The 25,850-nt window shown below is 37.8% G+C and overlaps 1 protein-coding gene across 2 annotated transcripts in view; it reads right to left on the bottom strand.

Annotated features, from left to right (window-relative positions):
• The window catches only part of DYNC1I1 (dynein cytoplasmic 1 intermediate chain 1), a 299,869-nt gene that overhangs the window by 221,638 nt on the left and 52,381 nt on the right, over positions 1-25,850 (bottom strand). The window contains exons 5-6 of one of the 2 annotated variants that reach the window (XM_045565532.1): positions 23,951-24,010; positions 1,487-1,602 (exon numbers count right to left, since the gene is read on the bottom strand). In XM_045565532.1, the coding sequence (XP_045421488.1) occupies positions 1,487-1,602; positions 23,951-24,010 (176 nt within the window). The remainder of the gene's footprint in view (positions 1-1,486; positions 1,603-23,950; positions 24,011-25,850) is intronic. The other variant, XM_045565533.1, reaches the window with a different exon arrangement.

The raw sequence follows: 25,850 nt of genomic DNA, 5'->3' as shown, positions 1-25,850 counted from the left end.
TGGCAGCAAATTAAGCCAAACAAATGTTTTGCTTGGGAGGTGAGGATGTTTTTTAACGATCTTCCTGTTCTTGTCTGGAGGCCCAAGGCTAGACTAGGTGAACTGTCACAGGCTTTTCTAATTTTGTATTTTCTTCTATTTTTTTTCTTTCTAACTTTGTTATTTTCTGCCACGTTTAATATACAGTTCTCAAGTGTGTTGGATTGGTTGGTTTGCAATTTCACCACCAGAGGGTGCTACTTGTACGCGTCTAAGATTCATTTTGCTCGCGGTCTTGAAAGATGGAGGCCCCTCTGCTAAAGAAACCTCCCCACGACATCATTAAGGAGGAAAGGTTTTCAGAAGGCCTGAAGGCAGTACCAGACTTCAAGGAATCAGATTTCACTTTCCTATTCATGTTACGAATTTAGAACAAAAATTGAAAATCTCTGTAGTTTGCACAAACCAAAATCCACCAATTTATATATTTGCTGTAAACCACCCAATACTAGTCATTTTTCTGTTTTCAAGGCTTTTGTTCAGTAATTATTACAGAACAGCAATGAACCCAGAATTCCAGTTGGTGAGAGGTCACACCAAACGATAAAATACCATAAAGTAAAAAGAGGATTTGCTTTGCTATACGATGTTAATCTCTAACAATGGAACTTTCACTTACTCTATTTTCAGTAAATGCATCTCCTGCTTTTACTTGTTCATAATTTTGCCTTGGTATAATGTCTGACTTCCAGGGAGCATTTGATTTGTCAGCTTCAACTTCTCTTATTAGCATATTTTTACGATTCATGAGATTTGCATGTGAATTTTTCATTCGATATTTTCTGGTATACCCAAAGGAGGTATGGAGTTTAATTCCCATTCGTCTACGTGGCGCTTGCATGGAAAATATTTTTAAATTGTGGTCAGACTTTCTTGGGTGTTGTCATCTGAATTAGCAAAGCAAATGAGGAGACGGCAAAGTTTTCCTGTAAAGCGCTGGATTTTAGGTTTTGTGAGCCATAAGGTCTCTTTCACAACTATTCAACCCTAGCATTATAGCAAGAAAGCAACTATAGATGCCAAAGGTTGGATGTGGCTGTACCCCAGTAGTGCTTTATTTCTAGGAACACATGATGGGCTGTAGTTTGCTGACCTCTGCAAATTATGTACCTTAATGTACACACTCTTTTTATTGATAAAATTCAGAAAAGTTTTTATTACAATACTGTCCCATGATGATTTTCATCCTCCTCACACAGCTTTGATGTAGTATGACCTCACCAGGTTATCCACTTTAAAGTTCTTGGGTCCCTTGGAGGAGTATCACTGTGATCCCTCTCTATAGCTTTCAAAATCAGAGCTGCAGGAGCCTTTGGCTTCAGTGTGCTGTTATGTTTGTATGCTATGAACATCTCTTATGGTAAGATATGAAATCAACCAGAAGGATGTGACTCCTTGGCAATTTCTCCAGAGATAGTATGGAAAGTAAACAAAAGACACAGTTTACCTTCAGACTGATGTGTAGCAAGAGGAGTCTGAGTCTCCTTTGAGTAGGACACTACTTCCCTCGGCAGGAAGTCCACTTGGGTAACCTTCGACACGCCCAGCTTATGCAGTCGTCTTCTGCAAGTAACAAGGAATAAATGCTTAGAGAGGGAAGGCATTCCTTGCAGAAGAGCTATCAGTAATAAAACAAAGCGCTCAAACAGACAAGCCACAAACACCCTCAGCTTCTCAATACAAGAGCAATTGGCCCTGGGCTGGAAGTCAGAACACCTGGGTTCTTGGCCCACTTTGGCCCTAATTTGCTGAGTGATGTCAGGTAAGACTCTCATACAGACCCTCAGCTTTCCTATCTGTAAAATAAAGTCTTGGTCCAGCTCAGATGAGACCCCTTCCATTCTGAGCATCCCTACTTCTACTGGGCTAAACTTGGAACTTTCAATTGCAATACAGGATTCTAGTCTCTTAGGCAAGAGGGGAAAATGAAAAGTAAAGCTTCTCAAATCTGAAGAAAAGAGCAATGGTTTCCTTAGTGGAGTAACACGTTCTCTATGATGGCAGTGAGGGTATGAAGGAGGAGTATATCACTTCTCGTTTCTCCAGGAAAGGAAGGAACACAGATTAGCATGTGAATTTGTTTGACAGACACACTGATACATAGCACAGATGAGTGAAAGGGACACTGTGCTCAGAGTGATAAAGTCTTAGCATAGCATTCCAGAGCTAACTGTGACCATGTGAAAAATCATTTCTGAATCTTTAGGTAGCACTTCGAGAGTTTTCAGATGCCTCTAATCCACCATGTCACCTGCCTTTATGACGTATCTGTGAAGTGTGGGCACATGTTATCATGTCCATTTTACAGATGAGGAAAGTGAGATTCAGTTTAAGAAACGTGCCCAAGTATATACAACTCATAAGTGGTAGAAACAGGGTTAAAATTGACCCAGCTGCTGGTCCAGTGCTTTTTCCACCATGCCAGACTCCGACCTAAGGTTCTTACTGGTGACTTCTGAGGTGCTTCAAGTACCCAACGTGCCCCCCAGACACCAGGAACTATCCGGTCGCAGAGGCAGTATCGTCTGCTGGCTAAATGCATGGACTCCAGCCCCACATTTACGAGCTGTCGCGTGTTATCTTGAACAAGTTACTAAGCTCTCTGTGCCTCAGGCTCCTCATTGGTAAAATGGAGATAACAGTACTTTCTAACATGATTGTTATGGGTATTGCATATGTACTACATACATATAATGCACATACCAAATGTATATATTAAGTATTCTTATGTACTAATTTATAAAAATATACATGAACAGTTTGTAGAACATTATTTTTAGTATGTAGATTTAGTATTAGTATTACACATATTCCACTATGCTTCTAAATAATTTCCAGGCATAGAGTATGTGTGTGTCTCTGCCAGAGAAAAAGAGGAAAAGGAATAATACCCGTTTAGCCAAAATCTGACAATCTCTAGCTCCCTAAGATCAATAAAAGCAAACTCTATACATAGTATTGTACTTAATAATACTTACTATTATTTTAATATTATATTATTAATATAATATTATGTAAATATATTATTACAATACAATAATAGTATGATAATATTATTGTATTATAATATAATAATACATTGCATTATTGCCTCATTTCTTTTCCTTTAAATTATTATAAAAATCAGAGAATGCACATCACAGTTAGGAATTTTCACACACAATCTCCCCAAAATTCTAGGAAAACAAAAATTCTACTTTTCTATTATTATTCATTGTGGTGAGATCTAAGTTGTGCACAAAGTAGATACAAGCAAACAAACAAACGCACTCTGGTTTGAAGGACAAGCCTAGCTGGCTGTCTCTACAGTCCAAACCAGAACTGCAGCGTGCCCGGCAGGCCCGGCCGCCCGGGCAGAGCCTGGGAGCTCCCCACCACCACGGGAAGGCACAGGAGGGCCGGGCTGGGTCCCCGCACCTCACGCAGCCTCCTCACACAGCAACAGAGGGAAGCACACAAAAAGTACCAGAAACTAAACTACCAAAATGGGTAAAAGATTCAAAGTTTCAAAGTAACAAATTGAATTATTTTAAAACCTCCTTGGGTCAGAAAATAATGTTTTCCTTCCTGAAATGGGTCTTTCTTGAAGCATCTGAAGAAGAAAACACGAAGAGACACCCCAGGACTGCTTGAGGCAAAGCCCTTCTTGCTGTTCATTAGCCCGGAGCATTCTCCTGTGGTCCCAGTCGGCCAGTCTTTATTACAAGCAAGGAGATGGAAAAGAAACCACTTCAAATTGGGGCTGCCCCTGGCCCAGAGAGGTCACCCGGGACCCTACACTCCCATGGGCACCTGTGTGAGGCCCCGGGATCCCCAGGTTCTGCTTAAGTGGTAGCTGCACCTACTGGCAGCGACTCCGGGGCATCTTGATAACGTGACAGAAGCTGCAGACATATCCTATTTGGTGACCAGCAACAGGCACTGGGCAATAGGAGGCTGATCTGTAATGTGACAATCCACCATGGCGAACAGAAACCAACTGGTAAGTCGGCATAGCACAATGGTTAAGTCGTGCACTCGTACAGAAAATGGGTTCAAATCCCTGCGTTGTCATGTACCAGCTGAATGGTAGATGAAAGCTTTGGACAAGTGACAAACCCCTCTGAGCCTCATGTTTCTTATCCTAAAATGGGTATTTATTATTGAATCATACAGATCACATGATGCTAATACTTATAAAGCACTTAGCACACAGCAAGTGGCTCTTGGCTCAGGCAGCTCTACTTTTAATTTATTTTTTTGAGGATTATAAGAATGCTTATATTTGTAAAAAAAATCAGAGGAAGCAAATTTATGAATGTTCTAAATTAAAGATCCTTTAAGATAGTAGAGCTAATGATCTTTGCCAATAAGACAAGAATTTGTAATTTCTTGGGCACAGGTATAGGTTTTGACTGCTTGGGAGAGTCTATTTGCTTTTCCTTTAAACTAAAAGTATTCTTTATTATTGTGAAACTTCTGTTTTCAAAACTTAGCTTGAAGAAGTGTGTTTATCCTACTAAAACAAAAAATATTTTCTTTTCTCAATTATTAGTGAAAAGTTTCAACCAGTTTTTCGCTGATACTGTTTGTGAGTTCAGGGTCCCAGTTAGACCCAAGCCATCACAAAGAAATAAAAGCTGAGTTGTCGTCCTGAGATTCTCCCAAAGTACTGATCAGTTGACACACTGAAAGACTTGTGGTTCTCCTGGCTTGAGGGCGAGTCTGTCTCAAATAGTTATAAGTTTAAACCAACTACTTAAGACACATCTTAGAGGGTACTGGTAGATTACTGCATCTTCCCATACAACCTCAAGATTGATTAAGCTGCATTTATACCAAATGCTTTTACTCTTTTTGCCTATTTTGCTGTTGTTTTGGTAACCATGTAATTACAATATGCCAAACAGTTTTCATACAGGATCTTATTTTACCTTTGTTAAAATTTTATATTATATTCCAGTTTTATAGATGAGAAAACTGAGGCTCCGTGATGTTCAGAAATTTGGCAAAATCACAAAGGTAGTAAGTGGAAGAGCTGAATATTGGCTCTATTGAACAGTCCTGGGGCCATGTGCTTAAAAACTGTGCTGCATCGACCTTTACCCTGATGCCTAATGACCACCAGAGACATACTTCTTACAACCTAATATAGAAGTCTGAACATATGCATTCATTTTATAAACATGAGAAAGGATTTTTGAGAAGCGGCCTGGCTTAAATTATCAGGACGTCATGCTTCTGAGGTAAGCAAAGCACAGTCGCTCCAGCCCCCGCTGTTCCAGAAAGGATGGCCAGAAGGTGACGCCCTCCTGGCAAAGACCTCCCTCAGGTGTGTTCTCGGAGGCCTCACTACAAATTAAACTATTAATGTTAATACTTAGCAAAGGAGGAAGAGAAAGACAAAACACTGTAGCATTAATACTACTATAGCTCCCATTCCTTCTAGGTAGGCTACAAAGTCCACACTGGCTCCTCAGTTCTGAGTCTGCAATACCTTTCCTGCCATCCCACCTCCCTCCTGCATAGCTCATGTCCTGCCCCCTGTACACACAGATACTGCTACCACAGCCCTTGCTACGTGCCATTGTACAGTCACGAGTGCCTAACAACAGGGATATGTTCTGAGAAATGCGTCGTTAGGCGATTTCGTTGTGCAAACATCATGGAGTATACTCATATTAACCTAGATGTTACAGCCTCCTACACACCTGAGCTGTGTGGCATAGCTTATTGCTCCTAGGCTACAAACCTGTACAGCATGTTACTGTTCTGAGCACTGTAGGCAACTTTAACAGAGTGTTAAGTATTTGTGTATCTAAATATATCTAAACATAGAAAAGGTATACTAAGTATACAGTATTATAATCTTATGGGATCACCGTCGTATATGTGGTCCATTGTTGACCAAAATGTCATTATATGGTGCATGACTATATTCACATCTTTTCATGTCTGTCTTCCCTGAATTGCCTGCAAACTTACTTATTTATCCCTTGCTAATTTATCTCTGCAGCCTAGGGCTTACTTTAGGGTAAGGTACAGAGCAGGCACTAAATAAACAATTGAGGAAGGAAGGAAGGAAGGGGAGAAGAAAACAGAAGGAAGAAAAGGCAGAAGTGATGTAAAAATATAAATTGAGATGTAAATTACCTATGTCCTGGCTGACATGGCATTATCATTAAAACATACTGTGTATTTTCATCTTGGTAATTTATTCCAAATTAAGAGGGTTTAATGAAATTTTAAAATTACTGAAGTGTAGTGCTTTAAATAGCTTTGAGAAAACAAGCAATTCAATGTCACTTAAGCAGTACAATAAAGCCTGGTATATTTGGCTTAACTGTGACTAATTTAACAAATGCAGGGAAAATCCAAACTGGAGAAATCCTGGAGCAGGGGTTCCCAAAGTGTGGCATCTGACCAGCAGCAACACCACCACTAGGGAATAGGTTAGAATGCAAAGTCACAGTCCCTGCCCCAAACCCACTGAACCAGAAATTCTAGAGGTGGGGTCCAGCAATCTGTGTTTTAGGAAGCCTGTCCATGCCCCACTTCCTTACTTGATTCTGGTGATTCTGATGCCCACGGAAGATTGAGTAACACTGGCTTAGAAACATTAGCTAGAGTAAAGAGATAGAAGAAACTTCATTGTTTAACCACATCTGCTTGGAGCTACCACCCTGCAACCAGATCCCAGAGTAAGAAGCCTTAGTGCCACCAGATGGGGAAGATATCTTTGAATCAACCTTATAAAGATCTATGAACCAGGCCAGATGAAAATATGAGGGGGAGAGAGAGAAGATGAAGGCTGGATAGAGTAGATTGCAGTGTATAAAATATTAAGAAACTGGCTCAAGAATCTATGCTAGATCCAAAACTAAAAATTTTTAGAAAATTCCAGATGTGCTGTACAACAGAACCACAGATCCTTGACAAGCTGACTTGGCATTATCCTTAAGTGACATGGGGCCAACCATCTCCCCAGAACTGGGGTTGGAATTTGCACAGAGTCCTGGAAGCTTCCTTTCCACCTTGTCCTGTCAACTTGGCTGAACAAGCTGATTGAGCAAAGTCATATTGCACCAAAGTTGAAATGTTTATTCTGAAAAGAAAAAATAAGATCTTGATAAAAAATTTAAAAAATGAAGCTACTTGAAGTTGAAAAGGTTATTTGACACTTTTCAGGGTGCAAAGATTTCCAGTTTACCACTAGCATAGCCCCATCTCCCCAGGTGTTGTTCATTTGTCCTTGATTGGACATTATGAATCACAAGAAGAAAACTATTCCCTTGTATGAATCACTGTCCCCATTTCTCTTTCTGTTTCTGGTTCAGTTGAGACTTTGTCTACCCACAATAAGGTTAGTATGGCTTTGCTAGCTATTTACCAAGTTTTATTATCTAAGGAAGATGAAGCCCAGAGTGTAATGAAAGTATGATCTATGATATCTACCAAAGCTAAAGAAAGTTAGGGTTATACAGACTTACTCTCAAATAAAAGGATTCTGTCTTATCATTAACAGCATGAGAAACATGTACATCGCCATTGGGATTCTAATAGATATATACCATGTGCCTCTTCTCCTATTTCAAAGATAGAAAGAAAATTTCAAGAAAAACATTAATATTTTAGAATGTAATTACAAATGTACATGTTATTTTTAATGCTATGAGAATAAATCCTTATAAAGCATAGAGTTATCTACTAAAGTGGCATACTCTGGCTTTGTCTCCATTTCTTGAAAAGACTCATTCCTTTCAAAGCCATGAACAGAACTTCAGTTTCTGAAGCCTTTGCATTCACCCTGAAATGTGGAGGACAGACACTGTTTTGTGCCCACATGTGAAATGCTAAAGAAAACCCACCAGATTTCAAAGAAACTATTAATACTTAATAGCATCTTGTACCTTTAAGAATAAAAGTAAAAAATATAAACAGGAAAATAATTTTGACATCAAGGACTTGGGTGAATGGGGGATTGTTTATGGATGGTCAGGCGAAGCAAAGCTCTTTGGCCAGAGACTTAAGATCAAGGCTACCTTAATTTTCTTTTATTAAAATAAAATTCACATACTATGAAATTTCCCCCCTTAAAGCATACAATTTAGTGGTTCTTAGTATATTCACAAAGTTGGGCAATCATCATCACTATCTAATTATACAACCATTTTGTTACCCCAAAGAAATCCTATACCTATTGGCAGTCACTCCATATTCCTTTCTCCCCAGTCCTTGGCAGCCACTAATATATTTTCTATCTACTTTCAAGTCAATGGAATAATACAATGTGTGGCCTTCTTGTCTCACTTCTTTCACTTAATATTAATGTTTTTAAAGTTCATTGATACTTTAGCATATATCCTTGTGTCATTCCTTTTTATTGATGAATAATATTCCATTGTATGGATATATATTATTTTTACCCCATTCATCAGCTGGTAGACGTTCGAGTTGTTTCTGCTTTGGTCTATTGTGAATAATGCTGCTATGAACATTAGTGTACAGTTAGCCTTTTTTATTCCCAGTTCTGCATCCTCAGATTCAACCAACCGCTGAGCAAAAATATTCAAAAAGAAAAAAAAATAACAATAGCATAATAAAAATAATACAAGTAAAAAAATAGAGTATAACAACTATCAACAGAGCATTTACATTGTATTAGGTATTATAAGTAATCTAGAGATGATTTAAAGTACATGAGAGGATGCGCATAGGCTACTTGCAAATACTACACCATTTTATATCAGGGACTTCAGCATCCCAGGATTTTGATATCTAGGGTGGGTGGGGGACGTCCTGGAACCAATCTCTTGAGGATACAGAGGGACAACTATACAAGTTTTTGCATGGACATATAGTTTCATTTCTCTTGCATGTGAACCTTGGAGTGGAGCTGCTGGGTCATATGGCAGGTAATTCCATATTTCACTTTTTGAGGAACTGCCAAACTGTTTTTCAAAGTGGTTGCACCATTTTATATTTCCACTAGTAATGTATAAGGGTTCTACATCCTCCTCAACTTTTATTATCTGTCTTTTTTACTATAGCATACTAGTGAATATAAAGTGGTATTTCATTGCAGTTTTGGTTTACATTTCTCTGATGGCTAGTGATGTTGATCATCTTTTTCTTGTACTTATTTTGCTTGTGTATCTTCTTTGGAGAAATGTCTATTCAGATTTTTGCCCATTTAAAAATTGTGTAATTTGTCTTTTTTCTATTGAGTAGTAAGAAATTTTTATATATTCTGTTCTTTTTTTTTATTATTTGACACCACAGTGACTTGGGAACATATATTCTGAATACTAGACCTTTATCATATATATGACTTGCAATATCTTCAATCATTCTGTGGGTTGCTTTTTCAGTTTCTTGACAGTGTCTTTTAAGGGCAAAAGTTTTCAATTTTAATGAAATACAATTTATCTGTTTTTTCATTGGTAGCTTGTGCTTTTGGTGTCATATTTAAAAAAAAAGTCATTGCCTAATCCAAGTTCATGAAGATTTAAATCTATGTTTTCTCTAAAAAGTTTTATGGTTTTAGCTCTTACATTTAGGTTTTTGATCCACTTTGAGTTAATTTTTGTATATAGTATAAGGTAGGGTCCAACTTCATTCTTCTGCATGTGGCTATCCAGTTTTCCCATGCTTAATTTTCTTCATGTTCAGTGGCAACACTGAGCAGGGGAGCAGAGAAAAGCTTTTGTCATGAATATAGATCCTCTTTGATGCCATTTGCCCCAAGCAGGAGCTAAATCTAACAGTGGAAGGATTGATTCAAGGTGGGGGGACCCCATCACCTGAGAGCTTCTGAGGGCTCATGAAAGCTCTCACCATAGATCTTAACAATCTCAGCATGTTGCTTTTATTCTTTCCTTAAGTTGAGAACTTTCACCTTTTCACATAAAGGCAGGGGAAAGGGGAATTCTTGAACACATTTGGTAGTAATGTAAATTAGTACAGCCATTACGGAAAACAGTATGGAGTTTCCTCAAAAAATTAGAAACAGAACTACCATATGATCCATCAATCCTATTACTGGGTATATATCCAAAGCAAGTGAAATCAATATGTCAAAGAGATACCTGCACCTCCATGTTCGTTGCAGCATTATTCACAATTGCCAAGATATGGAGTCAACCTAAGTGTTCATCAACAGATGAATAAATAAAGAAAATGTGGTGTATATTCATAGTGGAATACTATTCAGCCATAAAAAAGGAAATCCTGTCATTTGTGATAACCGGGAGGGTATCATGTTAAGTGAAATAAGCCAGGCACAGAAAGACAAATACTGCATGATCTCACTCATATGGAGAATATTAAAAAGTTGATCTCATAGAAGTAGAAAAGTAGAAAGGTGGTTACCAGGGTCTGGGACAGTTGGGGAGAGGGAGTTGGGGAGATATTGGTCAAAGGATACACAATTTCAGCTACACAGGAGGAATAAGTTCAGGAGATCTACTGCACTAACACAGTGACTACAGTTAGCAACAATATACAGATGTTCCTTGACTTACAATGGTGTTACATCCCAATAAATCCATTGTAAATTTAAAAAATCATAAGTCAAAGATCATCTGTATTATATTCCTGAAAAATGCTAAAAGAGTGGATATATGTTCTTACCACAAAATGAGAACTATGTGAAGTAATACATATATGTTAATAAGCTAGATTTAGTCATTCCACAGTATATATATACTTTAAAACGTCAGGTTGTACATGATCAATACATATAATTTTATCTGTCAATTAAAAATAAAATTATAAAAAGAAGAATAAAAGGTAGCCAAGAATAAGAGCCAACATGAGTGAGTGTCCCATTATGTGGGACAGGGAAGTATTATGGGCAGATTACTATGTGTTTGGACCAATGAAGTAGGTTTTATTGAAACTAGAAGGCCTAATGTGAGCCTTGAAGGGTAGGCAGGACTCAGTTAAGTGGAAAGGAATGAGGATGGTGTCCTAGAGAGATAGCCCTGCATATACAAAGATCAGGAGAATGAATTCACATTTTATGCCTGAGGAGCCAGTTTTCAGAATGTAAGTTTTAAGTTGGGAGCAATGGGAGATAAATTTAGAGAGGTATATTGAGGCCATGTTATTAGAGGGCTTTAAGTATCAGTTTAAAGAACATGGACTTTATGCTGTAGACAATGAGGCGTTACTAAAAGTTACTGAGTAAGAAAGCGACAGCTGCAAGACGGCATTTAAAATATGTCAGTATAGAAGCTATGTGAAAAATGGAATCTAAGCCCCTCTCTGACACATGAAGAGCAGCTGTCAGGTGTGGAAAGTGACTGGACCTTAGAAGTTGAGTGTGGAGGAACGGGGGATGGGTGAGTGGGCTCGGGAACCAAACAAAATCAAGGCTAAACATCAATTCAAAGGAAAAGCCAGAGAAAAGATTCCTGGATTTGTGATCAATGTTCTGACAAACTATGGACACTTGGTCCAGTGTGATGAAAAAGCACTCAGTAGTGACAGCACTGGGAATGGAAAGAAAATGGCACAATTTAGAGACTCTGGAAAAGAATTTAGGGTAGACCTTACTAGTTTGCTTGATATGGGTGAAGGAAAAGGAATGGATTAGAGATTATTTCAAAGCTTGGCCTTACAGGAAGAAAAGTGAGTGGTGTGACTGGAAGATATAAGGGAATCTAGAGAAATATCTGTTTTGGGGTAAAAATGGGGAGTTTAGTGGGTGATTTTATGATGAGGGCTTTTCTGGTTGTAGGAGATGTAAGACCAAAGCTTGGAGAAGACAAAACTGAAAATGAGGCCCTGGGAGCCACCTGCCAAAGTCATAGAAAAAATGCTGCCTCCATAGAAAAAGAGAATATAGGAAGCCAAGGACACAAACTCATGCAATCTGAAAGAGATTTTAAAATGACAAGGAGTTAATTTGTTTTCCAAACACCGCATTCTAATGTAAGGAGCGGTTAGGGTGTGACTGCTCAAGGACTGACTCCTGGAGTTGGGAATGGGGCACCACACTGCGGAAGCGAACTTGGCCTTGCAGGCCCCTCATCACAGGCACAGAGACTGATCACCTGTGCTCAGAGTGGGTGTTTTTCTCCAAAGACTGAGAAGCAGTGATGGTTGACCTTTTCTGACTACCCCAAGGAAGATGAGTGTCCATTCTTCTCTGTTCACATTTTAAAAATCATTTTAGGAAGTATTTATTTCATTTCTATGATATTTGCTTCTTACTGTGCAGAGATATTAGCTTGGCAGCATGAGCATTTTTCCTGAACAGAAGCAAATGTGAAGTCTGGCTCTAGTCAACAGGCACAGCCAAAGGGTTAGCTTTGAATTTCATGATACAAGTAAATCTTGTAAAATTTCTAGGATGAGAGAAGTATCAAAATAGTCATGTTTATAACCGAACTTGGCAAGATTGGTGGAGGTTCTGCTATCAAGGCCTTACTTTACAAAGGAAATTGAAGTGAGTTTTCTCCAATGTTATACACAAATGACAATGATGATATATAAAATTTTACAGGAATAACTTTTTACTGCCTTGCTATTTATGAATAAGCTTCCACAGAATTTGTAACATAAAGCTATAAAATTATAGAGTTCTTCAAATCCCTGAGTACCAAAGTCTAAGCATGTCTCCCTACCAACCGGCCTTCATTTTTCTGAAATCAAAAGAAAAAGAAATATTATTCTTTAAAAATCCAGTTGCTAATTCGGAACAGAAAATACCTCATAATTGTTTACTTAAGATTCTTGGGGGCAGATAACAAAGGCTGGTAGACGGCAGCTTCTCATGAAATGTTTGGGAACAAATAAATGATTAATGTGAGTGGTGAGCTCAGTGCTTCCTCCTTTTCTTCTGACAAAATTTTGATTGCATCTGTTAAAACCAATTTATTAAAGTTTTTTATGGGTCAGAATTTATCTGTATTCACAGATTCTGAAATCCATTTCACTATTACATTTTGATACACACACACTCACTATTACATTTTGATACACACACACACACACACACACACACACACACACACACACGACAAGATGCTGTTCCATATTGCAGTTTCTGTGGAAGGTACGATTGAATGTTACTGAAGAGGCAGAAATTGTCAACTTGCTCAAGAATGCAACTGACATTATTTTCAAAAAATATCAGGCATTGTTACATGGCAAGCATTGAAAATTAATTCAAACCAGAGATCTAAACATAATGCATAAGAACATTTGACAAAACTTGGAGAATAAGCCAAATGAGGGCCTTCCTTCATCAAGGGCTAATGAAGTTATTATTGTTCTGTTAGGCAAATGACAGTGTAGAATAGGAAGGAGAGCAGGAGTGACTCCATGACAGACTGACCTTCTAGAATAGGCCTAAGTTTCGGTTTCCCCAACGCCGGTCCTCCCCTTCCCCGGAATGCCGCTGATAACAACTAAAAGACCCGTGACTTGGAAACCAACCAATCAGAAGCCAATCCCGTGACTTGGAAACCAACCAATCAGAAGCCAGTCCAGCGACTTGGAAACCAGCCAATCAGAAGCCAGTCCCACGACTTGGAAACCAACCAATCAGAAGCCAGTCCCACGACTTGGAAACCAACCAATCAGGAGCCAAGACGATCAGCCACTTTTGACATAGGAAATGAACTAAGGGAGGAAGCGGGGATGGTATGCCCAGTGCATGTAACCTGCTGAAAAGTACAAAAGCTTAGTTCTTACCCTGGGGCGGGGTCCTAGTTTGTGGAGAGGCCACTGCATTGGTGCTCTGGGACTTGGGCCCTAGCTTGAGCTAGTCAATAAACTCCTTTGCCTTTTGCAGCCTCAGTGACTCTGCCTCTCTGTTCCTGGGGCCAAGGGGAACTGGCTCTAACAGACAGTAACTTTAAAATGTGAAAAGACCTTTAGAACTGCCTAGTTAGATTTTCCCTAATACCTACAATCATCTTGAAGAATATATGCTTCTCTGGTGTCTTTATAGAGTTGGTTTTACTTCTATTCTTGACAGAGTAATCTCTCTATTTCACCATAGAAGTTTGGGATGGTGCCTGGTAGATTCAAGAGTAATATTCATCCTTCCAGCCAAGTATGCAGAGAAGATAGTTTAATGAAAGAAGAGGTCACTACTTATTAACAGCGTCTCCCAAAGATCGCAAGAAATTCTAAGTTCCTCTTTCAGGGGAAGAGCAGCCAAATCCCTGCTCACAGCTTCAGTTTTCCTTCATTCTTTGCTTCCAAATATTTTAAAATACCCTATCAAGAGTTTAATATGCTAATATGTAGAGAAAATATAATCATGAGGCTTCAATGAAATCAGAAGCCACTAAATATTCCTGTAAGTTATTAGGTTTAATAATTTGGAGAGAGGAGCCCCAAAATACCCTCATTGCTCATTGATATCTACTGAAAATTGAGAATCTTTTCCTCTCTGCCAGCCCCACTCCTCTCATGCATACTCAGCCCATCTCCCTGAAGACTGGTGATCTCATGGGGGCATTTGCATTTATGTTCTCTTCATAAGACAACAAAAACCATTTTAAATATAATCCTTCCCTCAAACTTTCCCATTGCAACCTCACATTTCAATGGCACATTTATTCACTTCCCAGTCTATACAAGCTATTTCTGTCCCGTAATCTTTTAACTTGCATGTTTTTTATCCTGTTATTTCATTTTTCCCTTCTAGTATCTTCAATTCACTTTTTCTATTATGCTAGCCTAAGAAAGCAAAGCATTTTTGATATTTTCATAAGTATTTTCCTGGTTAAAAAAAAAAAAACAAGCAGTGTTGCATTTATTTTCTCATTTTATTTGCAATTTTCTTGAAGCTGTTTTTCTCCTGGACGCCATTTCATCTCCCTTAGTTCTCTCTGCTGCCATTGCTTTGCTGATCACATAGTTAACATACCAAACCAGAATCCAGTGACACAACATTTATGCTTCTGGCCAAGAGGGAGTGATAGGGACCAGATTTACCTTCTGCCTAAAACAACAACAAAAAAAAATGGACAGCAAAAAAAAAAAAAAGGATTGTTGAATGAAACAACAATTTATAGGACACTAGAGATTAAGCAATGAAGAACAGTGGTATGTGAGAAAGGGGATACAAGCAAGGCGAGCCCTACAATTGCCCAAGTTACTGCATTGAGAGTTTCTAGGTCATGGTGCAGGAAGGGAACCCACGTGACATCTAGCAGACTCTCTAAGTGGTAGAGGCAGAGTTGAGAGTCCAGGGAGACCAGACAGAGTTCATAGGACAAAACAGCAGACAGAAGTCTGCACATAGAAAAAGCTCAGAAGCTCTACAGAAAGTTAACCTTGAGAATTCAGCTCAGTACTGATCAGTGCATATATGTAAGAAAACTACCTGAGGCCAAGGAAAGAAGTTTCTGAAAAAAATTACAGTTTGGGGCACTCATACAGGAATAGTCCTTGTTCACATAAGCCACCCTGGAAAATCTCAAGATTTATGGGGCATTATGTGGGGCACACACAAGGATCTTGCCTCAGTAGTAGGGATTAATTAGCCCTAAGCTGAGCACTCCTCCAGGCCCAACTCAAAAGTCTTAAAAGCAAGATCTAAAAGAAAGAAACCGTAAATTTACTATGCCTCAGGACAAATCTCAAGAAATGTATAGGGATTCAAATATCTGACACCTAACAAGGTAATATCCACAATGTCTGATATCAACCAAAAATTACCAGACAAGGAGAAGGAGTTTAGCAAGATAATAAAATAGGGGGCTCAGGAATCTCCTGCCACCCCGAGATGCAGCAAATAAACAGCTACATATGGATAAATTCCTTCTGAGAAAAATCCGGAAACTAGTTAAGAGACTCCTGTACACTTGGCAACCAGAAAAATTCCCATTTCAAAACAGGTTGGAAAAGTTGAGACATACTCTTGACATAAATCCCACTCTCAGCACAACATTATACAATCAAGAGGGAATTCCCATCTTTCAGCTTCTTCCTAAGAAGTGAATAGTTTGGACCACGTATCTAGTACGCCAAGTTCTACAGTTGCTACCAGAGGAATTGACTCTTAACTTGCCAATTTCTGGAAGCTAATGGGACCCAGCATTTACTAGTCCCCTGGGATGGCAGAGAACAGAGGCAGCTTTATATGGGCACTCAAGCACTTCCCATGCCTCTTCCCCCTGCCCACCAGCTTGGCACAGTAAGTAGGCAACAAAGCCCCATTCCTAGTTTTTTCTTAGGGGTTACACTGCACATCAAAAGCCCTAACTTTTCCAGCTGCTCCCAAGGGCTTGGCTTCTAACTAGCTTGCATCTGGAAGTTGACAGGGCAGGTAATCACTAGTCTCCTAGGAGTTTAAATGAGTGTGTGGACACATCTCATGGCTCCTCCTCCCAGCTCACTCCAGCAAAAAAACCAAGCTTCCAGCTTCTCCTTGGAAGGAATTGGACTATGCAACAAGTGCCCTGAATTTTCCAGCTGCTGCCTGAGAATTTGGCTACTAACTCATGTATTCTGGAAGTTGACAGAGCCCAGTATTCACTAGTTACCTGGGGTCTCCAGAGAATAAACCCATGATTTTGAATGGTGTTGCAGGCTCTTCCCATAACTCTTCCTTCCAGCTCTCTTTAGCAATAAAGCCCAGTTCTCAGTTTCTCTCTGGAAGGGATTATACTACATATCTAGTACCTTGACTTTTTCAGCTGCTACCCACGGATCTGGCTCCTAACTTTCCTGTTTCTTGGAGCTGACATGGCAGGAAATCACTGGTTCCTGCGAGTTTAAATGAGTGTGTGGATAATTCCCACAGCTTCTCCCCCAAATCACTCTAGAAATAAAACCAAGCCTCCAGCTTCTCCCTAGAAGGAACTGGACTACCAATCTAGATCTCCAACTTTTCTAGTTGCTACCAGAGGAACTGGCCTCTAACCTGCATGTATCTGAGAGCTGAAGGGCCCAGCACTTGCTAGAGCCCTGGGGCAACAGAGAGTAATGATTTGAAAGGGCCTGCTGTCTGAAGGAGCATACAGGCATTTGCCACAGCTCCTCTCTCTGGTGAAGGGCAGAGAAAATGGTTGATAAACTCCAGCTCCCGGCTTCTTCCGAAGGAGAGAAGAAATTGCACCACGCATCTAGTACACCAATTATTTCAGCTGCTACTTGAGGAATTGGCCCCTATTTTGCCTGTCTCAGGGCATTCATGGGACTTAGCATACTCTAATCTCCTGGGGCCCACTAAGAAAAAAGATGGCAATTTGGAAGCACAAAGGTTTGAAAAGGATCTCTGGCCAGGCTGAGTGGTGAAGATGATCTCTTATATAAGACAAGTGTGTAATAACTGGGAGAGACGGATGTTTTGTCAAATGTGCAGAAACAAATACAGAGAGTCAAGGACAATGAAGAAGCATGAAAATATGTTCCAAATAAGCAAACTAGAAAAATCTCCTAAAATCAGTTTTAATGAAATGGAGATATGTGATTTACCCTACAGAGAATTCAAAATGTCAATTATAAAGATGCTCACTGAAGTCAGGTAAAGCAATGCATGAACAAAGTGAGAATCTCAACAAAGAGAAAGAAACAAGCAGGACTAAAGCAAGCTAAAAAGCTTCTGCACAAAAAAGAAAATAATCAAAATGAGAAGGCAACCTACAGAATGGGAGAAAACATTTTTAATCTCTATTTCTGATAAGGTGCTTAACATTCAAAATATATAAGGAACTGAAACAACTCACTAGTAAAAATAATAATACCTGATTAAAAAATGGGCAAAGGATCTAAATAGACTCTTCTCCAAAGAAGACATACAGATAGCCAATAGTTATATGAAAAGGTGCTCACTATCATTAATTAGCCAGGAAATGCAAATCAAAACAACAATGAATATCATTTCATATCTGCTAGGATGGCTATTATCAAAAAGACAAAAAATAGCAAGTGTTGGTGAAAATATTGTGAAAACATTCTAGAGCACAGTTGGTGAGATTGTAAATTGGTAGAGCTATTAAGGAAAAAAATATGGAGTTTCCTCAAAAAATTAAAAATAGAACTATATGATCCTGTAGTCTCTCTTTTGCATATATAAGGAAATGAAATCAGTACCTGCACTCCCATGTTTATTGCTGTATTATTCACAATAACAAAGATGTGGAATCAACCTAATTATCAACAAATGAATTCACAAAGAAATTCTGGCAGATGTGTGTGTGTACATACATATACACTAAAATATTATTCAGCCTTAGAAAAAGCAGGAATTCTGCTATTAATGACAACATGGATGAACCTGGAGGATATTATGCTAAATGAAATAATTTGGAAACAGAAATAAAAAATACTGCATTATTTCACTTATATGTGGAATCTACAAAAAGCCAAATTCATAGGAGCAGAGAGTAGAATGGTTGTTATCAGGAGTGGAGAATGAGTATATGTTGGTGAAAGGGTGCAAAGTTTCAGTTGTGCCCTTTGTAGAATGAACAAATTCCAAAGGCTTAATGTATATCATGGGAACTATCATTAATAAACTGTATTATATACTTGAGAAATTTGCTAAAGGAGTAGATCTTAAACGTTCTCACTATAAGGAAAAAAAAGGAAAAGTTAACTGTGGAGAGATGGATTTGTTAATTAGCTGGACTGCAGTAATCAGTTCACCATGTACATGTACATCAAAACATCACACTGTACACTTTAAATAAAAACAATTTCAACAATTTTTTTAATTACTAGACATGTGAAGAGGCCAGAAAATATGACTTTAATAAAGAGATAAGTCAATCAACTAAAACTGACTAAGATCTAATACAGATAATAGAATACCAAGCAAGGACGTTAAAACAGTTTTTAAAACTATTTCATCTATTCAAAAGTTAACTAGAAACATGGAAAATATTTTCAAAAGACTCAAATTGAAGTTGTCAGATGAAAATTACAATGTCTGAAGTTAAAAATTTACTGTGTAAGTTCACGGAAAATTAGAAAGTGCAAAACAAAAGATTAGCGAATATGAAAACATATCAATAGAAACTATTCACAGCGAAACACAGATAGAAGAGAAAAATTAAATAGCACAAAAGAGCTTTGGGAAGACTATAAGTTGCTTGCTATCATGTCTTTTGAGTCCCCAAAGGAGGAAAAAGAAAAAGAAAAAAACTATTTGAAAAAATAATGGTCATTTTTTCCCCAAATTTGCTGAAAACTATAAACCCACAGATCAAAGAATCTTAACAAACTTGAAGCACAGGAAGAATGAAGAAAACCACACCAAGGAATATCATAATCAAATTGCTCAAAATAAGTGCAAAAGAGCACATCATAAAAACAGTAAGAACAAAAGACATGTTACATACAGAAGCATAAATATTGGGACACTAATAAATTTCTGCTAAAAAACAATACAGGTGAGAATGCAATGGAGCAATATTTTTAAAGTCCTGAAAAAAAAATGACTGCCAACTTAGAATTCTATGCTCAGTGAAAATATATTTCAAAAACAAAGATATAATGAAGATTTTTAAGACATAAAAAGCTAAAAGAATTCCTTACCATGAGACTTTTATTACAAGAATTGTTAAAGGATTTCTACAGAAGTAGAAGTAAAATGCAGAAGTAAAATGATACCAGGTGGAAATACAGATCTACACAAAGGAATAAAGAACATTAGAAAAATGTTAACTACATAAGTAAATATGTAAGACATTTTTCTTATTTAAATCTCTTTAAGGAATAATTGGCTATTTAAACAAACATAAAAACATTGCAGTATGTTCTTCATAATATGTATAAAAGTAAAATTTATAACAATAACAGCACAAAGGAAAGGGGAGCAATACAAATGTAAATGTATTGTAAGGTTCTTGTACTACACATGAAGTGGCATAATATCACTTGAAGGTTGATTGTGATAAGTTAAGGATGCACATTATAAACAATAAAGCAATCACTAAAATAATAAAACAAAGAGATATAGCTAGTAAGTAAAAAATATGTAAAATGGAATCATAAAAAATTCAATAAAAAACAAAGAGATATAGCTAGTAAGTAAAAAATATATAAAATGGAATCATAAAAAATTCAATAAATACAAAAGGAAGAATAAAAGAAAGGAAAAAAGAATGTAGGGAACAAAAAGAGGACAAATATCAATATTACAGAGATTTAAACCTCACCATACCTATAACCATACTAAATGTAAATGATGTAAATGCTCCTATTAAAAGGCACAGATTGTCAGAATGGATAAAAAGGCATCATTCAATTATTCACTGCCTACAAGAAATGTACTTTAAATGTAAAGAGACTAATAGGTTAGAAAGTAAAAGGATGAGAAAATATATACCATGCTAACACTAGTCAAAGAAAGCTGGAGCTGCTATACTGATATTAGACAAAATAGATTTCAGAGCAAAATATATTACCAGAGATAAAACATCTTTTCATACTGCTAAAGTAATCAAGTCATCAAGAAAGACAGAAGAATGCTAAACACTTATGCACCTAATACAAAACTGCAAAATATATGAAGTAAAAATTTCAAGAAGAAATAGAAAAATGCCAAGTTGTCTTGGAAACTTCAACATTTCCCTCCCAATAATTGTTAGAACCATTAGAAAAAAAAAAAAACACTAAATGACATAGAATATTTAAGCAATATAATCAACCAACTTGAACTAATTGGCATTTATATAACATTTTACGTAACAACAGAAGGATATACACCCTTTTCAAGGGCACAAGGAACACTTAGTAAGACAGGCCATACTATGGGCCATAAAAGAAGTCTCAATATATTTAAGAGGGTGCAAGTAATACAAAGTATGTTCTATAACCACAATAGAATTAAATTAGAAATGAGTAACAGAAAGCCCTGTGGAAAATTTCCAAATATTTGTAAACTAAATACAACACTTCCAAATAGCACATTGGTTAAAGAAGAAATTACAAGGGAAATTAGAGAGTATTTTGTAACTGAATTAAAATGGCAAAAATAAAATCAAATTAGGAAGATATCGCTAAAGAGTGCTTAAGTGGAATTTTATAGCAATAAACACCTATATTAGAAATGAGGAAAGGCCTCAATCAATAATCTCTGCTTCTACTTTAAGAAACTAGGAAAAGAAAAGCAAATTAAACGTAAAGTAAGCAGAACAAAAGAATAACTAAGACCAGAGTAGAAATCAATCAAATAGAAAATAGAAAAATACAGAAAATCATTGAAATCAAATAGTGTTTAAGAAGATCAATAAAATTAATAAAACTATAGAAATACTTCTCAGGGACAATATGAGGAAGGAGAGGATTATATCTATAGATTTTGCTGCTACTAAAAGCATAATAAGTGATTATTATACACAGTTTTAGGACAATAAATTTGCCAGTGATGATGAAATGGGCATATTACTTGAAGGACACAGACTGCCAGAGCTTACTCAGAAAAATAAAGATAACCTCAATAGTGCCATTACTAGTAGAGTTACTGAATTTGTAGCTTTAGCCTTTCCCCACAATAAAATTCTAAACCTAATTGTTTAACAGTTGAGTTGTCTACCAAATACTTAAGTCTACCAAATACTTAAGGAATCATTCATTAATACTGAAATTATGTCACCAAAAGCATGATCCATTAAAAAATTTGTAAATTGAAGTTTGTTAAAATCAAAATAGGTTGCCTTCTTAAAGACACTGTTAAAAGAACAAAAAAGACAAGTCACAGACTGGGAGAAAATATTTACAAACTATATATCAGATAAAGGATTGTATCCAGAATATATAAAAAATTCTCAAAACTCAATAATGAGAAGACAAATAACCCAGTTCAAAAAGAATACACAAGGATAAAAAATTTAAGGAAACATTTCATCAGAGGAGATATTCAGATGTCAAAAAAGTGCCTAAAGAGATATTCAACATCACTAGTCATTAGGGAAATGCAAATTAAAACCAAACTGAGATACCACTACATTCCTTAATAATGGTTAAAAAATTAATAATTTTTTTTTTTAAAGTCTGAGCCAGGTGTTGTCAAGAATGTGGTGGAATTGAGGCTCTCATACACTGCTGTCTCTAAAAAATCGTGTTGCCTGAGGTGTGTTTCATAAAATTATGTCTGTGCCTGGCACATGAGGACTATCAAAATGGGAAATTTTCATTAACACAGTATTTAAAATTGTAACATGGCTAAAATAATCTCTCTCAAGTATTCTCTGAACATGCCTTCCAAACCGTCTAAGAGAAGCTACACTCAGTGAACGGGAAGTCTCCTATCGTCTTGTCTCTCTCTGACCCACTGGGTCCACTCTGAATTAAAATGTGGCAGACAAGGTGAGAGCCACAGACATGCCAGCTCCCTAGAAAAAGTCCCAAGTTTTAATCTGCATAACTAACAGTGAGTTTTTGCTTGGAAAACAGATATAAATGGAAAATTCCTAACTGCTCCACATCAGCAAGTGTAATTTAGCAATGCTGAAATCTGTCTAAAAATCTGTTAACTTAAGTGCATAGGGTAGTCTCTGCCAGTTCCCTTTTTTTCCCTAACACAATGAAATTTTGAAGAACTGCACTCTAAAGTTCTCCTGAACCATAATTTACTATATATTCATTGTTTCTCTGCTTAACTTGAGCCGTATTCCTTGGTTATTTGATAATACAAATATAATATACAATGAATTACACAACTAAATAGCCAAGAATGTAGTAATATTTAAAAAAATAGTATGTCAGTTACCTAAAGTGTTAGGATATTTCCTTGGTTTAGCATTGTCATGGGTCAGCCAAGAACTTTTGCATACACAAAGGGACACAGGCAGATGGCATTTAACCTAACATGCAGCTAGTCTTTCCACCTCCTTTTACACCTAGAGTAGGCACTGAAATTGATAGAAATCCAGGGATATATGCCTAGGAATCTCAGAATTCAAAATATCTGATAAATTAATAAATGCTCACTTTGGGATACATTGGTTTACATTTAGAAAGAAAAAAATAATGGTTTCATAAAATATGGTAATAAAATTTGCTATTCACTTATTGGAGATATCCAGAGCATGTTGGTCAATGTTTAGTAACCAGCTTGTGGGGGAAGGGGGAGCCCTGGTTCATGGCATTTGCCAATTTCTGTGGTGTAAATACTTCCATCACGGCTGCTTTCAAGCTGATTTAACTGAACGTGAAGTTGGGAAGAGAAGTGCACAATGGGTTCCCCTGAGCTTGACAACGAGCTGGTAAGAGTATCCCACTAGAAATAACTCATGTGTGACTACAGATAACTCTAATCCTATAATAGAAATAAACTAAGTTTTGGGGATATGCCTATGTGTTTTATTCAACTCAGAGTCTTTAACTCTAAAGCTACCTTTTAACCTGTGACAATAAATTTTCATCTGAAAAAATCATCTTTAGGATGTAGGAGACAGTACCCAACATCATATATTTGAAATATCTTGAGATTGAGGTATTTAATAAATTTACTTGTTCTTGAACAGGAATCTTATCTGTTCAAATGTAATTCAAATTGAGTGCTGATTGTTAGTCCCCCAAAAAGTGAAAAGGAAAGGAAACAAACAAGACACAACATTTTAATACTGATTGTAGACAAAAATTAACCTGAGGCAACCTGTTAGTAAAGGAGGATGGATAGGATAAAGTCAAACGTATCTCCCATCATAGACCTTGGGTGCCCCACCTCTGAGAAGAGGTGTAGGTCTGTGTTTGTATTTTTGTTGTGAGGGAGTATTTGTCTTACAATAACAGGAATTAATAAGGGGAGATTGAAAGCCACCTTTTTGTGGTATTTTCCACAAAGAGAGACTTTCTTCAAAGCTTCATAAGGAAAATTAACAGAAAGAAATAAACTTATCAAACTAGAAGTTCAACAAAAGAGGAGAAAAACAAGAGCAACGACACCTCTAGCATTTCAACACAAGTGTAGCAAAGAAATAATAAAAGGAGTAACGAAAGAGCAGACATATACCCAAGTTCTGAGTCTGACTGCAGCTGGAGCACTGAGGGGTCTGTGTCCCACTGCAGGGTCCTAATCGTGCAGCACAAAGGAAAAAGAACACAGTGAATTAACAGAAGGGGAGGGCAACAAACCAAACCAAACCATGTCATTCGTAAGGCAAGAGCATATACAATACATACACAGAAGGTGTCCCCCATCCCCTCCACCCCTAGTGACCGTCAAACGACAAGAGACAGCAAGGAGCCATCATTTCCTTTGAACATCTGTTTGATATTGGAAGCTGTGGTTGTTTTCTTGGAAGAAAGCTGAGCCAGATTTTCAAACTCCACAACCTCTCTATCCTTTGTTTTGTTTTGTATTGAAGTATCATTGATCTGAGCATGTAAACTGCATGTATCTCTGACACCCCAGAGCCCGTCCACATCTGGGAGCTTCCAGCATCTTCCATGTGGTGAAGAGAACTAAATGCAAGGGTACAAATGGGCCAGGGCGGGAGCATCTGGGAAGTCAGGCCGGTGGGAGCACGACGGCAGGGCCTGGTGAATAACTGACTTCCTCAGGCCAGGCACTGCAAATACAGCACGTTAGATTTCAGGACACACGGGTATTTTGTATTCATTTGTATTCATTTATTTTTACTACACCAAGGTGGTCACCAACAATATCACTGGTCTCTAAGAAGTCAGGGATTGATTGTATCCTACATCGTTTAAATATTGTACAAGAAATCACACAAAATACCAGTAGTTACCCAGGCATCCAATTTTCTGTGTTATTTATCCTTCGAAATAAGAAGGGATAAACAGCACAAACAAGGACCTTTTTCAGGCAGGCTTTTAAAACTCCTGCAGAGAAAGAAGTTCCAGGTGAATCAGGCATGAGGCTATCAGAGAGGCAACTGATGGACAGCACAGGCTTTGTGGTCAGGCATCTGCGATTCCAATCTTGCCCGTGTGGCTTTCCCGCCGTGTGACACCGGCATGCTGCTGATGTCCTCAGCCCCAATAGCCTTTTGCTTACTCTAAGTGTGGCCCAAAGACCAGTAGCATCAGCATCTCTTGGGAACTTGCTGGAAATGTGTAAATTCACGTTCCACCCCAGACTTACCGCACTGCAGTCTCACAAGGTCCCCAGGTGAGCAGTGGGTACCCTGGATTTGAGAGGCCCTGCTCGGTTTCCTTGCCTGTAAAGACTTACCGTAGCTTGTAAGACCATGTACGGTGGCCTGCAGCTATCTTCCAGACAGCTCCAACCACTCTTCTTCTGCCTCACTTTATGCTCACCCTGCATCCTCCTTGATGTTCTTCCCCCAAACAGCTGCGTGGCTGGTGGCTTCGCTTCTTTCACGTCTTGCTTCAAATGTCACCTTCTCAGAGAGGCTTCCTTGCTTCCCACCTGATCTCAAGCAGCACTTCTTCATCACTCTTCATTTCTTTCCTTTACTCTGTTTTATTTTCTTCATATCACTCGTCTTTATCTATGATTTTATTATGAATTAGTTTACTTACTATTGTTTGTTGTTTGACCCTGGACTTAAACCTCTTAATGGCAGGGGAAGCTACATCCCTAGATTGTAGGGATATGCCTAGAACTGTGCCTGGCACATGTGCTTATATAATATAATATTTGTTGAATGAATGAATCTTTCTCTGGTTTTCTACAGAGATCCTATAAAGTACATCATAACCAGTTGATAAACAGCAGCTGCTCTTACTGCTGTCACAACCACTCTGTCTACTAATAACATTGGGGTCAATGCCCTACCTATGTGACAGATCCCATGTTAGCTCCTCCTGCACAGGTACCAGAATGCAGTTTCACGGCTTCCCTTCTAGGCTCTGGGTGGACTCTTGTCTTCTTACCTAAATGCTCTAAAAGATGATAACTGAAGTCCAATGAGAACACCGGC

Source organism: Lemur catta, chromosome 11 (genome assembly GCF_020740605.2).
Source record: "Lemur catta isolate mLemCat1 chromosome 11, mLemCat1.pri, whole genome shotgun sequence".
Lineage (NCBI taxonomy): Eukaryota > Metazoa > Chordata > Mammalia > Primates > Lemuridae > Lemur > Lemur catta.
Note: the sequence above shows the minus strand (reverse complement) of the source record. Positions and strands in the feature narration are given on the sequence as shown.